This window comes from Prionailurus viverrinus, chromosome B1 (genome assembly GCF_022837055.1).
Source record: "Prionailurus viverrinus isolate Anna chromosome B1, UM_Priviv_1.0, whole genome shotgun sequence".
NCBI classification, from domain to species: Eukaryota; Metazoa; Chordata; class Mammalia; order Carnivora; family Felidae; genus Prionailurus; species Prionailurus viverrinus.
This window is the reverse complement of record NC_062564.1, coordinates 173,677,742-173,693,467: the sequence shown is the minus strand read 5'-3', so window position 1 is coordinate 173,693,467 and position 15,726 is coordinate 173,677,742. Positions and strand designations below refer to the sequence as shown.

At 38.7% G+C, this 15,726-nt stretch overlaps 1 protein-coding gene across 6 annotated transcripts in view; it reads left to right on the top strand.

The window, feature by feature from the left end:
• Nucleotides 1-15,726, top strand: part of KLHL5 (kelch like family member 5) — a 94,254-nt gene that overhangs the window by 61,163 nt on the left and 17,365 nt on the right. For all 6 annotated transcript variants that reach the window (XM_047856034.1, XM_047856037.1, XM_047856036.1 and 3 more), the window contains 3 exons: nt 240-426; nt 7,205-7,429; nt 12,866-13,028. In XM_047856034.1, coding sequence (XP_047711990.1) covers nt 240-426; nt 7,205-7,429; nt 12,866-13,028 — 575 coding nt within the window. The remainder of the gene's footprint in view (nt 1-239; nt 427-7,204; nt 7,430-12,865; nt 13,029-15,726) is intronic.

Here is a 15,726-nt window from a genome sequence, read left to right as displayed (position 1 = left end):
ACCCGGAGATAAGCACCACTCAGGTTTTAGAGCATACCAGTTATCTGGTCAGTTTATGTTTTTCAATGAAATTTAAAATGTAAATCCTGTAAATATTGCAGATTTTAGTTAAAAATAGATGTCCACACATGGATTTTTTTTTCTCAATGAGATAATTCCCATTTGTGAACTATATAGGTTATTCTTTTCATTACTATTTTCTTGGTCACTCGGTGTACATACTCCCTATTCTTTTCTAGTTCCTGGCAGATATGGAAAATAATGCACTTTTCCGGGATGATATAGAATGTCAGAAACTTATTATGGAAGCGATGAAGTACCACTTATTACCAGAGAGACGACCCATGTTACAAAGCCCTCGGACAAAACCTAGAAAGTCAACGGTTGGAACACTCTTTGCAGTTGGAGGAATGGATTCAACAAAAGGTATTAAATCATTTTTCATTTGGGGGAAGAGGGGAAAAAAGAACTGTAATTAGTAATACATATGGCCAATGAGCTTTTTTAGAGAAATGGCTGTTTCCAGGACTGAAAAAAGACAAGATAAACCCAGCACATCTTGTAGTGCCAGAAAGTAAAGAAGTGGTCAAAGAATAATGGAGACAGTCAAGGGACAGAAGAGGCCATTTGTAGAGGCTACTACTGTCCAAATCTAGGATAATTTCAGCATCAAAATAGATAATGATGATAAAAGATTATCATTTAGTAAATCAGTAAGGATGCATGAGCCCACTCTTACACAAATAAAGATTGGAGAAGGGAAAGGTTTTCTTTGAATGCCAACTAATAAATATAGAAGGAAAGATGGGACTAGAAAAAGTACCATTTGGCAACCACCTTAATGATAACTAGTTCAGTCAAGAATCATTCATAGATGCTGCAATCAGTAGGTGAAGGTTTGAGAACAGGATAATTAGCCTCCAAGTATCTTCCAACCACTTGCTTAGTAGTTACAAAGGGTGAAATAGTATCTTTACAGTGGAGAAACGTGGCAGACAGCACCTTAACCAAATGATCGATGTCTTATTGCCAGTAACGAGACTAATCAGTAGTATGTTCCTCTTGTGGGAGACAGTAAGAAGAACTCAGCTGTACATCTGTAGTTACGCTTGCCAAAAGTGTATAATCCAAACTTAATCATGAGGAAAGAAACAAACAAATCCAAGTTGAGAGACATTCTACAAAATAACTAGTCTGTCTGTAGTTTTCCAAAATGCTAATATCATGAAATACAGAAAAGATTCAGGAATTATTCCACATTTCAGGAGACTGAAGAAATATGACAACTATTATAATGCATCATCTTGAATTTCTTTTGCTATAAAGGACATAATTGGAACAAATGATAAGATCCAAATTAAGTCTGTAGATTAGATGACAGCATTGTATAAATGTTAATTTCCAGATTTTGATCATTGTATTGTGGTTTTGTGATAGGGTTTCTTGTCTTGAGGAAGACACACTGAAGTATTTAGGGTACAAGGTATCATTTCTACAACTTAAACAGTTCAGGAAAAAAAAAATTCTACATACCCGTATATAGTGAGAGCAAATATAAAACCTCAATATTTGGGAAATCTGTACCAAAGGTATCTGGGAATTCTTTGTGTTGTTCTTGTAACAGTTTTTACTAATAGTAACAATAATAGTAACAAATACCTCATATAGTGCCTACCCAATGTCAGGTATTGTGCTAGAAGCTTTCTGTGTATTATCTCTCAGTGTACATTGATCTCCCTCTGATTTCCTAGTACTAATAGCTGCCTGAAATTCCCTGACAACACCTGTCTGACTTTAGACTACCTTTCTGAGCTCAGCTCATTCATTCCACTTCTCCACTCTTTTGTGTTCTAGCCCCGCTGGCCTCCCTGTTCACGTAACAAGCCAAACATTATCCCACACTGGGGATATTAGCTGTTCCCTCTCACTGGAATGCTATGTGCTCTGATGTTGGAATGCCTCGCAGAATTTATTCACTTAGATTCCCAGACATCAATTTACCAAAGAAGACTTCCATGGCCAGTCATCACCTGTTCATCACTCTCTAATCTTTGGCCTACCTCTTTCTGTCTTGTTCCTCTACTTATGTTTCTTCATAGCACCTGATCCATTGATTTATCGTCTACCTCTTACCCACAAGTAAGCTCTGGAAAGCAAGAAACTTGGTTTTTTTGTTTTTTGCTTTTTGTTTTTTTCAAGAATATATCCCACAGAGCCTAGATCAGTGCCTTGCCCATAGATAGCATCAATAAATATTTGCCAGATAAATGAAGGTTGTCCTTTGCCATCTCTTGAATTATTTGTATGACTTAAGCCCTTCATGCATTATTCACATTCAAAGACTTCTTTTCTACCTGATATCTTTAAAGAATATAAAAAAAAAAAAATAATAAAAAAAATAAAGAATATAAAACTATGAGCTCTAATCGAAAGTCTTTTATTGTGATTTAACTTTTAGCCTCATGTTAACAAAGATATAGCTGTAGATATTATCCCACAGAACATAATAGAGTCCTATGTATTTATAGATGCTGAAGTTCTAAATATAGGCTTCATCACTGAATGCTACAGAAATACATAAAGTTAGATAACTGATGAGAGTTATAGTATAAATATTTGGCATTTTTGGAGCACTCTACAGTCCAGGCAATCAATCTGCAAAGACTTATTAAGTGTTTACTATATGCTTGGAACTGGTGCTCAGCTTTGTAATCGTTACTGGCACTTCTTCCTCTCCATCTTTCCCTCTCTTTTTCAAGGCTTTAACGGTTATTTCTATATTGCTTATACCATTGTGTTGCTTTTATGCTCATATTTCCAACTTGTATAAAATATGTTTGTTCTCCAACTTTCATCTCAAATTTTGTGTGTTCTGACCCATGTCTCCCAGACTCGAGGACTCGGAACTGTAATTCAGTGTCTTTCAGTGGATACCAACTCTGGCTCATTTAAGCAGATAAAGAAGGCTGTTGAGAAATGGGCAGGAACTATATCCACTGCACCTTCTTTATAATGCCTGCCTTAGATTTTAAATCCTAGGTTTAAGCATCCATTTTTACCAGCTTCCTGGGCCCTAAGCCTCCAAGGACAATGAGGATCAATATCTGTCTTTTCAGCTTCATGGTAGATGGGTTTCTGCCTCTCATCAAAGCTCTTTCCTACGGTGGAAACTTCCCCTTGCATGAGAAGGAACTCAGATACTAAGTACCCAAAGTGAATAATATATCTCTCTCTTTCTTTCTTTTCCATCCCTCCCTCCCTTTCCTCTAAATCATACCTTCTGACAGTCACCAAATAGTCTTTGAAAGGGGTCTGTTCTTCTAAATTTCCATTGCTACTTTCTAGTACCAGGTAGCCCCCTATCAGCCTACATCTTTTGATCACATTCATTTAACATAGGAATAGCATTCATTGTGCTCATCGTGTTGTTAGTATGTGCTAAGCATTATGTTAAGTGCTTCACCTATCATTTTTAATTTCATGTTCATAACAACTGTAAGAGTTGAATGTTGCTATTGCTCTAGGATACCTGGACTTAGAAAAGTTAACTACCTTTCCCCAGAATACACAGCTAATTAGGGATGGAATCAGGATTCAGATCAGGCATTGATGTGGGAGACTATACCCTCTGTTTCATTATTTCTTCTGTTTATATGCCATTACTCTGCTAAAAATTATAATAGTCTTTACTTCTTACCACATAAGACATAAATTCCTCTTTTTAGGTTTGAAGACTCTGTAATCTGGCCCTTACTACTTGACCAACTTTATTTCTGAGTCTTTGCTAGACATCAGTTACTCTTACCTTCTGTCCTATTCAAGCTATCTTCCCTGGCCTCAACTTATTTTGTACCCAGTGTCTTTATAATGGAGAGCAATTTGCATTAATTGGAGGGCAATCTGATCACTGGGTTCTTGGTCCCTACATATAACTTAGTGTAGAGCCTAACACATAAACTGGTAATGTTTCTAAATAACCACTAAGAAAATGTTAGCATATATTTCTGCTTACTTTTTTAAAGGCTAATCTTTAAGTATAAGTCAAGGACGTTTTAAGCTTCTACACAGAATTTTGTAATTATTAGGAATTTGTTATTTGGGGATATTTGTTTTTGTTTTTGTTTTTGTTTTTGTTTTAAGAATTATGTTTGGGGGCGCCTGGGTGGCGCAGTCGGTTAAGCGTCCGACTTCAGCCAGGTCACGATCTCGCGGTCCGTGAGTTCGAGCCCCGCGTCGGGCTCTGGGCTGATGGCTCAGAGCCTGGAGCCTGTTTCTGAGTCTGTGTCTCCCTCGCTCTCTGCCCCTCCCCCGTTCATGCTCTGTCTCTCTCTGTCCCAAAAATAAATAAATGTTGAAAAAAAAATTTAAAAAAAAAAAAAAAAAGAATTATGTTTGGTGTTAGCAAAGGAAATTTTACTTAGCAGTTCATAGGACTGTGATACTGCCTAGTGAGCTAGAAGTAAAAGAAAGAACTTAAAATGAAAGAAATATTCCTTAACTTCATAAGTGAGGAAAGATGACTAGCATTGCCTTTTTAATGGAATGAAGACATTTTTTAAGATCAAATTCAGAGTGATGAATAAAGTATACTATTACATAAAATAATCTGAGTGTATGAATAAAATCTCGTTATAGCTAAAAATTATAAAGAAAGATTATTCAAGCTCAAAAAATATTTTTGAACAGCTACTACATACAAGAAACTCTGTTGCTGTGAAGAATACAGAGATGATGGGTCACCTGGCTGGCTTGGTCAGTAGCCTGTGGCTTTTGATCTCAGGGTTGTAAGTTTGAGTCCTATGTTGGGTGTAAAAATAAAATCTTTAAAAAAAAAAAAAGAATACAGAGATGGAAAAAGACTTGTAATCTATCCCAAATAACTTAAGAATTTCATAGGTTAAATTCATAAAATAAAAACTATAATGTATGAGAAGAAATACATATATTATATATACAGTATTCTAAATAGATTATATAATATTATATGTATAATATATATAACAAAACTCTTTCTAAATTTTAGGAGGTTCCAGTAGTACTAGTGCTCTGATGAAGTAATTATAACAAATACTTCAGAATAAATATTTGTTATGATTTTAATTCTATAAAGAGCTCTGATTGCACATGATATTCAACACTTAGAATTAAAATAGATTCTAATTGAACTCTTCATAACTGGAAGTTGGATTTTTTTAGAGGGGTGGCACTTTTAAATTTTTTTCTCATTTCATAAAGCAAACAAAAGTTCCTGGAATCTTCCAGTTCTTAAAAAATATATATATATATGTATATGTATATGTATATGTATATGTATATGTATATGTATATGTATATGTATATGTATAAAGAGAGAGAGAGAGACAGACAGACAGCCAGGACCAGGCAGTTATCCCCAGACTTCTCACACTGACAGTTTCCAAAATCCATGATGTTCACTTAGGCTCTTGTCCTTCCAGGTCGCAGGAGAATGTATATCCCTTCCCTCCTCTTAGGAAAGCCAGCCCCACATCTGTGCTCTGACATTGCCCTTTCTTGATTCCTCAGGAACCTCACCGTTAAGTAGGATCCCTTCTCTCCTGTATTTACAGCTTCTTTCCTCACAAGTAGATCCTTCCCATGAGCATTTAAGCAAACTCAAGTTTATCCAGCTTTAAAAACAAAATAAAACCTCTCTCAACTGATCTAGTAATTCCTATCTCTCTCCTCCCTTTTATAGCCAAACTTTGTGCTCTGTTTTCTCATTTGTCTAAGTCTCTGTGCCTATTTCTCTGGAAAATCAGCTATGTCTCCTGTTCTTGAGAGTAATGGCTTTAAAAAGAAGAGATCTTACAGTACAGTGTAGTATCTCCTGTTCCCCAGGGCCTGGTACTTCCAGGAGTGTGTCCAGTGTGTGCTGCGTGTGCTTTTGTTGCTGTGTCCTGGCCACTTTATCCTTCATACCAATTGTCTGCAGAAACTCTCTTTGCTTGTTAGGGCAGTGTTTGGTCCCTGGCCTGAATGTAGTGCATTTTAACTAGATGTGCTCTGGTTTGCTTGTGAAAAGAGACCTGTCACCACCACCACTGGAATTGAGGCCTCACAAAACTCCTCAGTCAGCAGATGCAGAGTTGGCAGGAGTTTGGGCTGGTCTTCTGGAGAAAGGGGTCCCCTGTGCTGGGATGAAGGCAAGTGTGACTGGGAAGGGCAGTTCCACTGGAGTTTGGGGGGTGCTGGGCTGGATGTAAGCAAGGTAGGTGGTGAGTGTTGGCACTGTGCTGGTTCCTGCAGGTGGCTCTGTGCTTATGATGAGGGATGGGGAGAGAGAAATAGCACCTGCCAGTTTCTTTGTTACTAGAGAGGTCTCTCCATGAATGCTGCCCCCCCCCGGGACACACTCCAATATAAGCAACTAACCTCTCCACTGTGTCTCCAGGTGCTCTTCAGATCGCTGTTTCTGTGCTGTATGTCAGCTTGCAGATATGCTTTTCTCTAAGAGCAGTCCCAATGTTCTTCAAAGTCTCCAAGAGCCAAGCATGCTGACTTTTAAAACCCCAAGTTCTAAGCCCCACTGGTTGCAAGAACTCATGAAATTCATGCCCTCTCATTTTCCAAGCCCAGTTGCTAAGGGGATTCATTTTCCCCATGCAGTTCCCTGTGTGCTGGTTTGTCTCTCACCCTTCTCTAATACCATGACTCCCTCCTCACTGCATTGACCATGATCCATTTCTCTCCCAAGTCATGTCTCCATACTTCCTACCATCTTTGATGTGGCCTTTTTCCTACCCTTAGATGTGGAGTTTGTTCTGCCAGTCTTTGTACCAATTTCTCGTGTATTGAGTATCTGATAGTTATCTAGTTGTATTCATGAGATGAGGCAAGTCTAGGGTTGTCCTATTCTGCCACCATCTTCCTTCAAAACTACCTGCTACAATTTTTTTTATTTTGGGTTCCATGACACTAAACTTCCCTGCTTTTCCTGCCACTTCTAGCTGTTACAAGTAATCCTTTCTCACTTGACCTTTTAATGTAGAGCCTTGTGTATGCCCTGGAGAATAGTAGGAGATGAGGTCAGAGACATAAGCAGGGGCCTGACCATGCAGGAGCTCAATGAAATATAATAAAAGTATTATTGTCAATGCTAATAAATTATACTTTTATGTGTATAAAATCATAAAGTACTCAAATGTGAAATTCTTTTATGTAACATCTATATATTACTGTGAAGGAGCAACAAGCATTGAAAAGTATGATCTTCGTACAAATATGTGGACTCCTGTAGCAAATATGAATGGGAGGAGGCTGCAGTTTGGTGTTGCAGTGTTAGATGACAAACTGTATGTGGTTGGAGGAAGAGATGGACTGAAGACTTTGAACACTGTAGAATGCTACAACCCCAAAACAAAAACCTGGAGTGTGATGCCTCCTATGTCCACCCACAGGCATGGCCTTGGTGAGTATAACCATGCACGTTCATTCATGATATCATCATTAAGCTTCCACAGCATTTTTACATTCTGTACCAGGCAGAAGAAAACCAATGTGGGAGCTGCTGAGTCAGCAGCAATCAGTCACCAAGCATTCCTTCACATGCTCTTTAACTGAGAAGTAGAATATACATGAATGTAACAGCAACTAGCACAAGTAAAAACATGGATATTTAAGGATTCTAGTGTAACATGTTTTAAAATGTGTGTTCTGTCAATCAGTGTTAATCTAACCTGATTGAAATGTTATTTTAAAAATATTTAGCATTACTGTTTTTCATCTATATCCCCTGTTTTTTAAGCAGAAATGAGTAAAAACCCAGAGAAATCTTGAGCTGGCACAGAGAATATAATGATAGAGACTTTTCACTCTTTCATTCAATAAAACACTAAACTGACATTGATGAGCATGTACTATGTGCCATCATGCTCTTTGTTCTGTAGGTGTACAAAGATGAAGAAGACACTATCTTTACTCTGAAGGAACTGATGGCTCACTCTGAGCTGATAGAAGATAACTTAGGGCCTTATATCAGATGATCTATCTTTTCTGATAGGAGAAAGAATTGATGAAATAAAAAGAATTGTTAGATGAGTGAAGCAGATGGACACACAATTAGATGGGGCTTGAAATGAATCTGTATCACCCAGCTTTTGCTGCATAACTCGAAAGGTCAAAGGTTTAAAACAACAACCATATATTTAGCTGTTGGAACTGTGGGTCAGCTGAGGCATTTTTCTGGTCTGGCATGCCTGCCTTAGATGATTTCTGCTAGATTTTTTCATGGATCTCTGGTGGGCTCACAGGTCAGCTAGATGATCTAGGATAGCCTCATTTACATGTGTAATGGTAGGTAGATTGTTGAGGTAGAGACAACCGGGCCACATGCCTGTAATCATTCACCAGGCTAGCCAGGCTTCTTCACATGGTGCCAGTCACAGGGTTTCAAAAGCAGCAAGAGAAGGCAAGCCACAGTGCACAAAGAATTTTCAAGCTTCTGCTAGCATTGTACTTGCTAATGTTGCACTGGCCAAAACAAGTCACATGGGCAAGCCCAGATCCAAAGAGTAGAGATCAAGACTACTCTTCTTATTTATATATGTATGTATGTATTTATATTAATATTTATTTGAGTCTAGTTGACACACCATGTCACATTGACTTCAGGTATACAGCTTAATGATTTGACAAGTTTATACATTCTGCTGTGTTCACCATAAGTATAGCTACTATCTGTCCTGTTATACATCCCTATTTCAGTACCATTGACTATATTCCTTATGCTCTGCCTTTTATTCCCATGACTTACTCATTCAATAACTGGAGGCCTATATTTCCATCTCCACCCATTTTGCCCAGCCCTCCATCTCCCTCCCCTCTGGCAACTATCAGTTCATTCTCTGTATTTATAGTTCTTTTTTATTTTTTTTTATTTTTTTTTTTAATTTTTTTTTCAACATTTATTTTTTTGGGGGGACAGAGAGAGACAGAGCATGAACAGGGGAGGGGCAGAGAGAGAGGGAGACACAGAATCGGAAACAGGCTCCAGGCTCTGAGCCATCAGCCCAGAGCCTGACGCGGGGCTCGAACTCACGGACCGCGAGATCGTGACCTGGCTGAAGTCGGTCGCTTAACCAACTGCGCCACCCAGGCGCCCCTATAGTTCTTTTTTAAAAAATTTTTTAATGTTTATTTATTTTTGAGAGAGAGAGAGACAGTCTGACCAGGGGAAGGACAGAGAGAGGGAAACACAGAATTCAAAGTGGGCTCCAGGCTCTGAGCCATCAGCACAGAACCCAACGCGGGGTTGAACTCATGAACCATGAGATGTCAGACACTTAACTGAGTGAGCCACCCAGGCACCCCTGTATTTATAATTCTGATGCTGCTCTTTTTTTGTTTATTCATTTCTTAGATTTGCCTTTCTGAGTCTCACTTATTTCACTTAGCATAATACCCTCTAGGTCCATGCATGTCTCATATGGGATGAACTTATCATTTTTATGGCTGTGTGTGTGTGTGTGTGTACCATTCATCTATTCATTTATTGATGGACACTGTTCTTTATGGGAGGCACTACAGTGTCACATTGAAAATAGGCATGCATTCAGCGGTAAGACAAATTTGTGGCTATATTGTCAATGTATCACAGTTTGGAAAAGGTTTAAATTAATTGCAATAAAGAATTTGATAGGTCATCATAAAAGATGAATTAAAAGATGGATGAGCAGCAATGAAGGCATCATTCAGTCTAGATAGCATAGCTTTGTACTACATTCAATTTATTAATGCTGAGCACCAGAGCAGAGGCTGCCAAAAAAAGCCAGTATCAGTAATATAAATTATCTAGGCATGAAGATTGGTGTGATAGTTGGACAACAAAAAAATCAAAGAAATAAGTGCTTCTACTTTTTGTGATTAGGTTTCAATTAAAGTTGATCTTAAGTTTCAAGTTTGATAAAACAGTAAAACCAGAGGATTAAGGGCACGGTATTGAGAGGGGAGCTAAAAATTAACTATATGAAATTTAATTAAGGAAACCATAAAATATTAATCTTTAGTCCATAAAATCAACTTATTACATAGGCACAGAATGGGAATGTATCTTAAAAGCCGCATGAATGAGACTTATAACCTTGAGTTGACCATAAAATCCAGGCTCAATAGTGTGTGATTCAAATGCATACTTTTCCCCACCATGGAGAAAAGAAATTTAATTTTAACTTAAGGTAGATTCTTAGGGTACACAGAATGAGAATGCCCATGATCCAGCTGTGTTTTGTGCAGATCAGATTGTGCATAGAATACTATCGTTCATTCTAGGTACCATATAAGGTTTTATTGAAGCAAGTTCAGAGAAGAATAATCCTATAGTTCAAATGTCTTAAGTTTTTTTTTTTAGATCTTTCATTCAAAACAGCCTTGTTCTTACTAATTTATCCTATAATAAATCAATTTGACCTTATAAAAGAAATTCTTACATAGGAAATGCTCCTTTTATCTCTTTTATATGTGAGAATTACCTAAAGACTTCATTTGGAAGAAATGGTTCTGCTCCTAGAATTTATTTTCAAAGATACTGTTAAAGGAGTTGAATTAGACCCATTATCGTTTCTTCCAGCCCTTTAGTTAACTTTGCACACATACATATACACATATAATTGGATATATTTTATATATATTTGGAGCTGTGTGTATGTGTGTGTGTTTGTGTGTGTGTATGTGTGTGTGTATGTGTAGTTTGTACATACTGTTCCCTTTACCTCACCATCTCTTCTCTCAGTTGTCTCTCTGTCTGGTTTCCTAACTTCATTTGTGTTTTTTTTCAGATGTAATTTTATCTAAGAGATCTTTCCTGACTCTCTCTACCCTTTTACTCAGTTCCATTTTTCTTATTAGCACTTACCAATACCTGAGATATATTTTGCCTGTTTCCTGATTAAAATATTAGGTCCATGATGGCAGGGCCCTTATCTGTTCTTTTATTAAGTGCTTGGCACTTAATAAACACTAAATAGATATTTGTTGAATAAGGGAACAAATGAATCTAGCTTGGTTCCCTGATAATGAATCACACCAATGATTGTGGTATCACCTCTAACTACAGTAAAATGTCATGAATTTGAATTAATAGGGGCAAAGGAATAAAAATGATTTTTCAAACATATCTTAAATCTGAATTATTGAAAAATCTTTTATTTTTTAAAATTTTTTATAAGGAGGATTTATTGGGTGCCTGGGTAGCTCAGTTGGTTAAGTGTTGGACTTCAGCTCAGGTCATGATCTTATGGTCTGTGAGTTCAAGCCCCACGTCAGGCTCTATGCCAACAGCTCAGAGCCTGGAGCCTGTTTTGAATTCTGTGTCTCCCTCTCTCTCTGCCCCACTCACACTCTGTCTCTGTCTCTCAAAAATGAATAAATGTTTTTTAAAAAATTTTAAATGAGGATTTATTTTTTAAGGTTATTTAAGTTTATTTATTTATTTTGAGAGAGAGCACAAGCAGGTGAGGGGCAGAGAGAAGGAGAGACAGAATCCCAAGTAGGCTCCATGCCATCAGCACAGAGCCAGATGTAAGGCTTGAACTCACAAACAGTGAGATCATGACCCAAGCTGAGATCAAGAGTTAGATGCTTAACTGATTGAGCCACCCAGGTGTCCCTATTTTTTAAAATTTTTAAAAAATGTTTATTTATTTTTGAGAGAAAGAGAGAACAGAGGAGGGGCAGAGAGAGAGATAGAGGATCTAAAGCGAGCTCTGTGTTGAAGTCTGATGCTGGCCTTGAACCCATGAGTTGCAAAATCATGTCCTGAGCCAAAGTCAGTTGCTTAACCAACTTAGCCACCCAGACACCCCCAAAAATCTTTTAAATATGGCAATGTATGCATCTTATATAGTTTTAAATAAGTTTCCACTGTTGGACCTCAAGATACTGCCTCTAAAACTTATAAGACCAGGAGCACCTGGGTGGCTCAGTTGGTTGAGTGTCCAACTCTCGATTTTGGCTGAGGTCACACAGTTCGTGGGTTTGAGCCCAGAGTTGGGCTCCACACTGACACCACAGAGCCTGCTTGGGATTCTCAGTCTGTCCCTCTGTCTCTACCCCTGCCCCGCTCATGCTTGTTCGCTCTCTCACTCTATTTCTCTTTCTCTCTCTCTCTCTCTCTCTCAAAAATAAATTAAACATTAAAAAAAAAAATCTTACAAGACCAGGGTTATATTGCTATTTTTCCCCCTCACCTACCCCCCTACCACCAAGAAGAGCTGTGTGGCAACCAGATACCTTTATTATAAATGTTTCCTTAGTTAAATTTGTATGTTTAAGGTTCGTTGTACCACCCAAAGGAGTCTACCAATTCAATAAAATCCCTTTCAAAATTCCAATGACATTTTTCAAAGAAATAGAACAAATAATTCTAAAATTTGGATGGAACCACATAAAAATACAGAATAGCCAAAACAAACTTGAGGGAGGACAAAGCAGAGGCATCACGCCCCCTGATTTCAAACTATACTACAAAGTTATAGCAATGAAGACATAATGGTATTTGGCTTAAAAATAGACACATAGATCAGTGGACCAGAAATAAACCCATGCATGTGTGCTCAACTAATTTACAACAAAGGAGCCAAGAATATACAATGGGGAAAGGACAGTCTTCAATAAATGGTGCTGGGAAAACTGTATAGTCACATACAAAAGAATGCAAGTGGGCCATTATCCTAGAGCAAACATGAAAATAAACTCAAAATGGACTAAAGACTTGAGCATAAGACCTGGAGCCATAAAACTCATAGAAGAAATCATAGGCAGTAAACTGTGTATTTATATTTCAGTTAAAATGTGATCTTTAAGGTAGTGGTAAATCTTAAGTCATTGCTTCTTTCCTGTCCCCGTGTAGGTGTGGCTGTATTGGAAGGTCCCATGTATGCAGTAGGAGGACATGATGGCTGGAGCTATCTGAATACAGTGGAAAGATGGGACCCTCAGGCTCGCCAGTGGAATTTTGTTGCCACTATGTCCACCCCCAGAAGCACAGTAGGTGTGGCTGTACTAAGTGGAAAGTAAGGAAATATTTAAAATTCCATTTAAAACACAATAAACCAAATTTATTGAGCTACATCATTTTTGTGTATAAAAATACATTTTATGTAATGAATAAAAATATTCGTAAATAAATCACAAAAGAGAAATACTTTCTTTGAGTGATGCAAACTGTTAAATCTTTTTTTATTACGTTTCTTTATTTTTGAGAGGCAAAGAGAGACAGAACATGAGTGGGAGAGGATCAGAGAGAAAGGGAGACACAGAATCCAAAGTGGGCTCCAGGCTCTGAGCTGTCAGCCCAGAGCCTGACGGGGGGCTCGAACCCACGAACCATGAGATCATGACCTGAGCTGAAGTCAGACACTCAACCAACTGAGCCGCCCAGGCACACACCCCCCCTTTTTTTTAATGTTTATTTATTTTGAGAGAGCGAAAGGAGAGAGCAGGAGCAGGGGAGGGCAGAGAGAGAGGGAGACACAGAATCTGAAGCAGACTCCAGGCTCTGAGCTGTCAGTACAGAGCCCGACGCGGAGCTCAAACTCATGAACCTCGAGATCATGACCTTAGCCAAAATTGGATGCTTAACCGACTGAGCCACCCAGATGCCCCTAGTGATGCAAACTTTTAAAATAGTCTCAGGGCTCCTGGGTGGCTCAGTCGGTTAAGCGTCCGACTTCAGCTCAGGTCATGATTTCACAGTTTGTGGGTTTGAGCCCCGTGTCAGGCTCTGTGCTGACAGCTCAGAGCCTGGAGCCTGCTTTGGTTTCTGTGTCTCCCTCTCTTTCTGCTCCTCTCCCATTCGTGCCTTCTCTCTCTCTCTCTCTCTCTCTCTCTCAAAAATAAATAAAAATAATTTTTTTAAATAGTCTCTTTTTATCATAGTTCTAAATATAAATAACTTAGCAGTGTTAGGCTTTCATTTTAATGTACAGATATTGTAAATTTCAAATTATTTTACATGAAGAAACTTTATATAAATATTCAATATAGTAAAAATCTGGTAGTTTGTATAGCTTTAAAAGTATATAGTGTTTTAAATTAGTTTTATTTTTGAGACAGCACAAGTGGGAAGGGGCAGAGAAAGAGAGGAGACAGAGGATCTGAAGCAGGCTCTGCAATGAAAGCAGTGAGCCTGATGTGGGCCTTGAATTCATGAACTGTGAGACGCTCAACTGACTGAGCCACCCAAGTGCCCCAAAAGTATATAGTGTTTTAAGCATAGTATGGGCCCTCTCAGTGTTTTTCTAAATAATTCCTTCCATCTCTTCTACTGACTTATCTTTATTTTTACTTCTTTCTTATCATGGTAAAACTGCTGAAAACTGAAATGGATTTAGAAAGGTGCAGTCTTGGCTCTAGTCTGCTCTCACTAGAGTAAACAGATTTGGACAGCCATTACCAATAGCTCTTGGTAACTCAGAGACTAAATACATATCAAAGACCTTTCTTCCATAAAATGAAGCTCTGCATGGTTATTAAATAAAAGTTGTTTGTTGCATACCTTTACTCATTTAAAATGTTTTATCATCACTTCCATGAAGGGGAAGGAATCAAAGTTAAAATATAGAGGGGCGCCTGGGTGGCGCAGTCGGTTAAGCGTCCGACTTCAGCCAGGTCACGATCTCGCGGTCCGTGAGTTCGAGCCCCGCGTCAGGCTCTGGGCTGATGGCTCGGAGCCTGGAGCCTGTTTCCGATTCTGTGTCTCCCTCTCTCTCTGCCCCTCCCCCGTTCATGCTCTGTCTCTCTCTGTCCCAAAAATAAATAAAAACGTTGAAAAAAAAATTAAAAAAAAAAAATATAGAAACCAAGAATTATTTGTAGAATTGTGTTACTGATCGATTGGCAAAACAAAAATGAGAAAATATTAGTAAAATGTTTATAATCTATGACCTAAGTGTCGTAGACTCTTAAGTCTAAAGTTCTTTCTTGTCTAGCAAGAAAGCGGGACACGGGATTGAAATGCAACAGATGGCTAATGTCCAGGAAAAGACCAGAGCCCTGAATAAGGGTCCTTGCCCCATATTTATTAAGATCAGAAGGCTTACAAACGTGATGGGCATCCACAAAAAGACAATGCATCGGTGAACATTAACTCATGAGCATGAGGGAAAGGGGGTTTAGAAGATATACCGTGTTTGTGGTTTGGGTCAATAGAAGAATCCTGGCACAGGGCAGATGGGCAGATGGTTGTTAATGGCAGACAGGAGGTGCCAGTTATCTGTTGATCTTAGCTCGCCTAGGGGATAAGGCAGATAAGTCAAACAACCTCAAGGTTAATGAGGCACCTTTTCATTTGCTAATCAGCTCTGCTCTGGGCAGTTTCACCTGCAGTTCAGAGATCCACAGCTCTATTTACCTGTTTACCTAACTTGGTCCTTCCCTCCTGTAAAAGCAGCTTTCTGCCATAGTACTAAGTTGAGGGGCGGTGGGGTGGGGGGCTCACCTGAATGCCTAATCTTGCTTACCTCATATACCCATGTATTGGGGGCCTTTGCCTCCCTCTCTATTCTGGGACCTTTGTCCCTTCCTCTCTATTATGGGGGCCTAGGCCCCTCCCTACTTTATTCTGGGAGTCTCACCTTGTTTACCCAAGCTTGGGTGAGAGCACCCTATGGCTTTGTAATTCTTTATGCCTCATTAACCCATTGGTGCAAGCCCAGGGAATTCCTAAACTTATTCCCCACACCTAAGGTCTTATTTCCTCAGGACATGTTA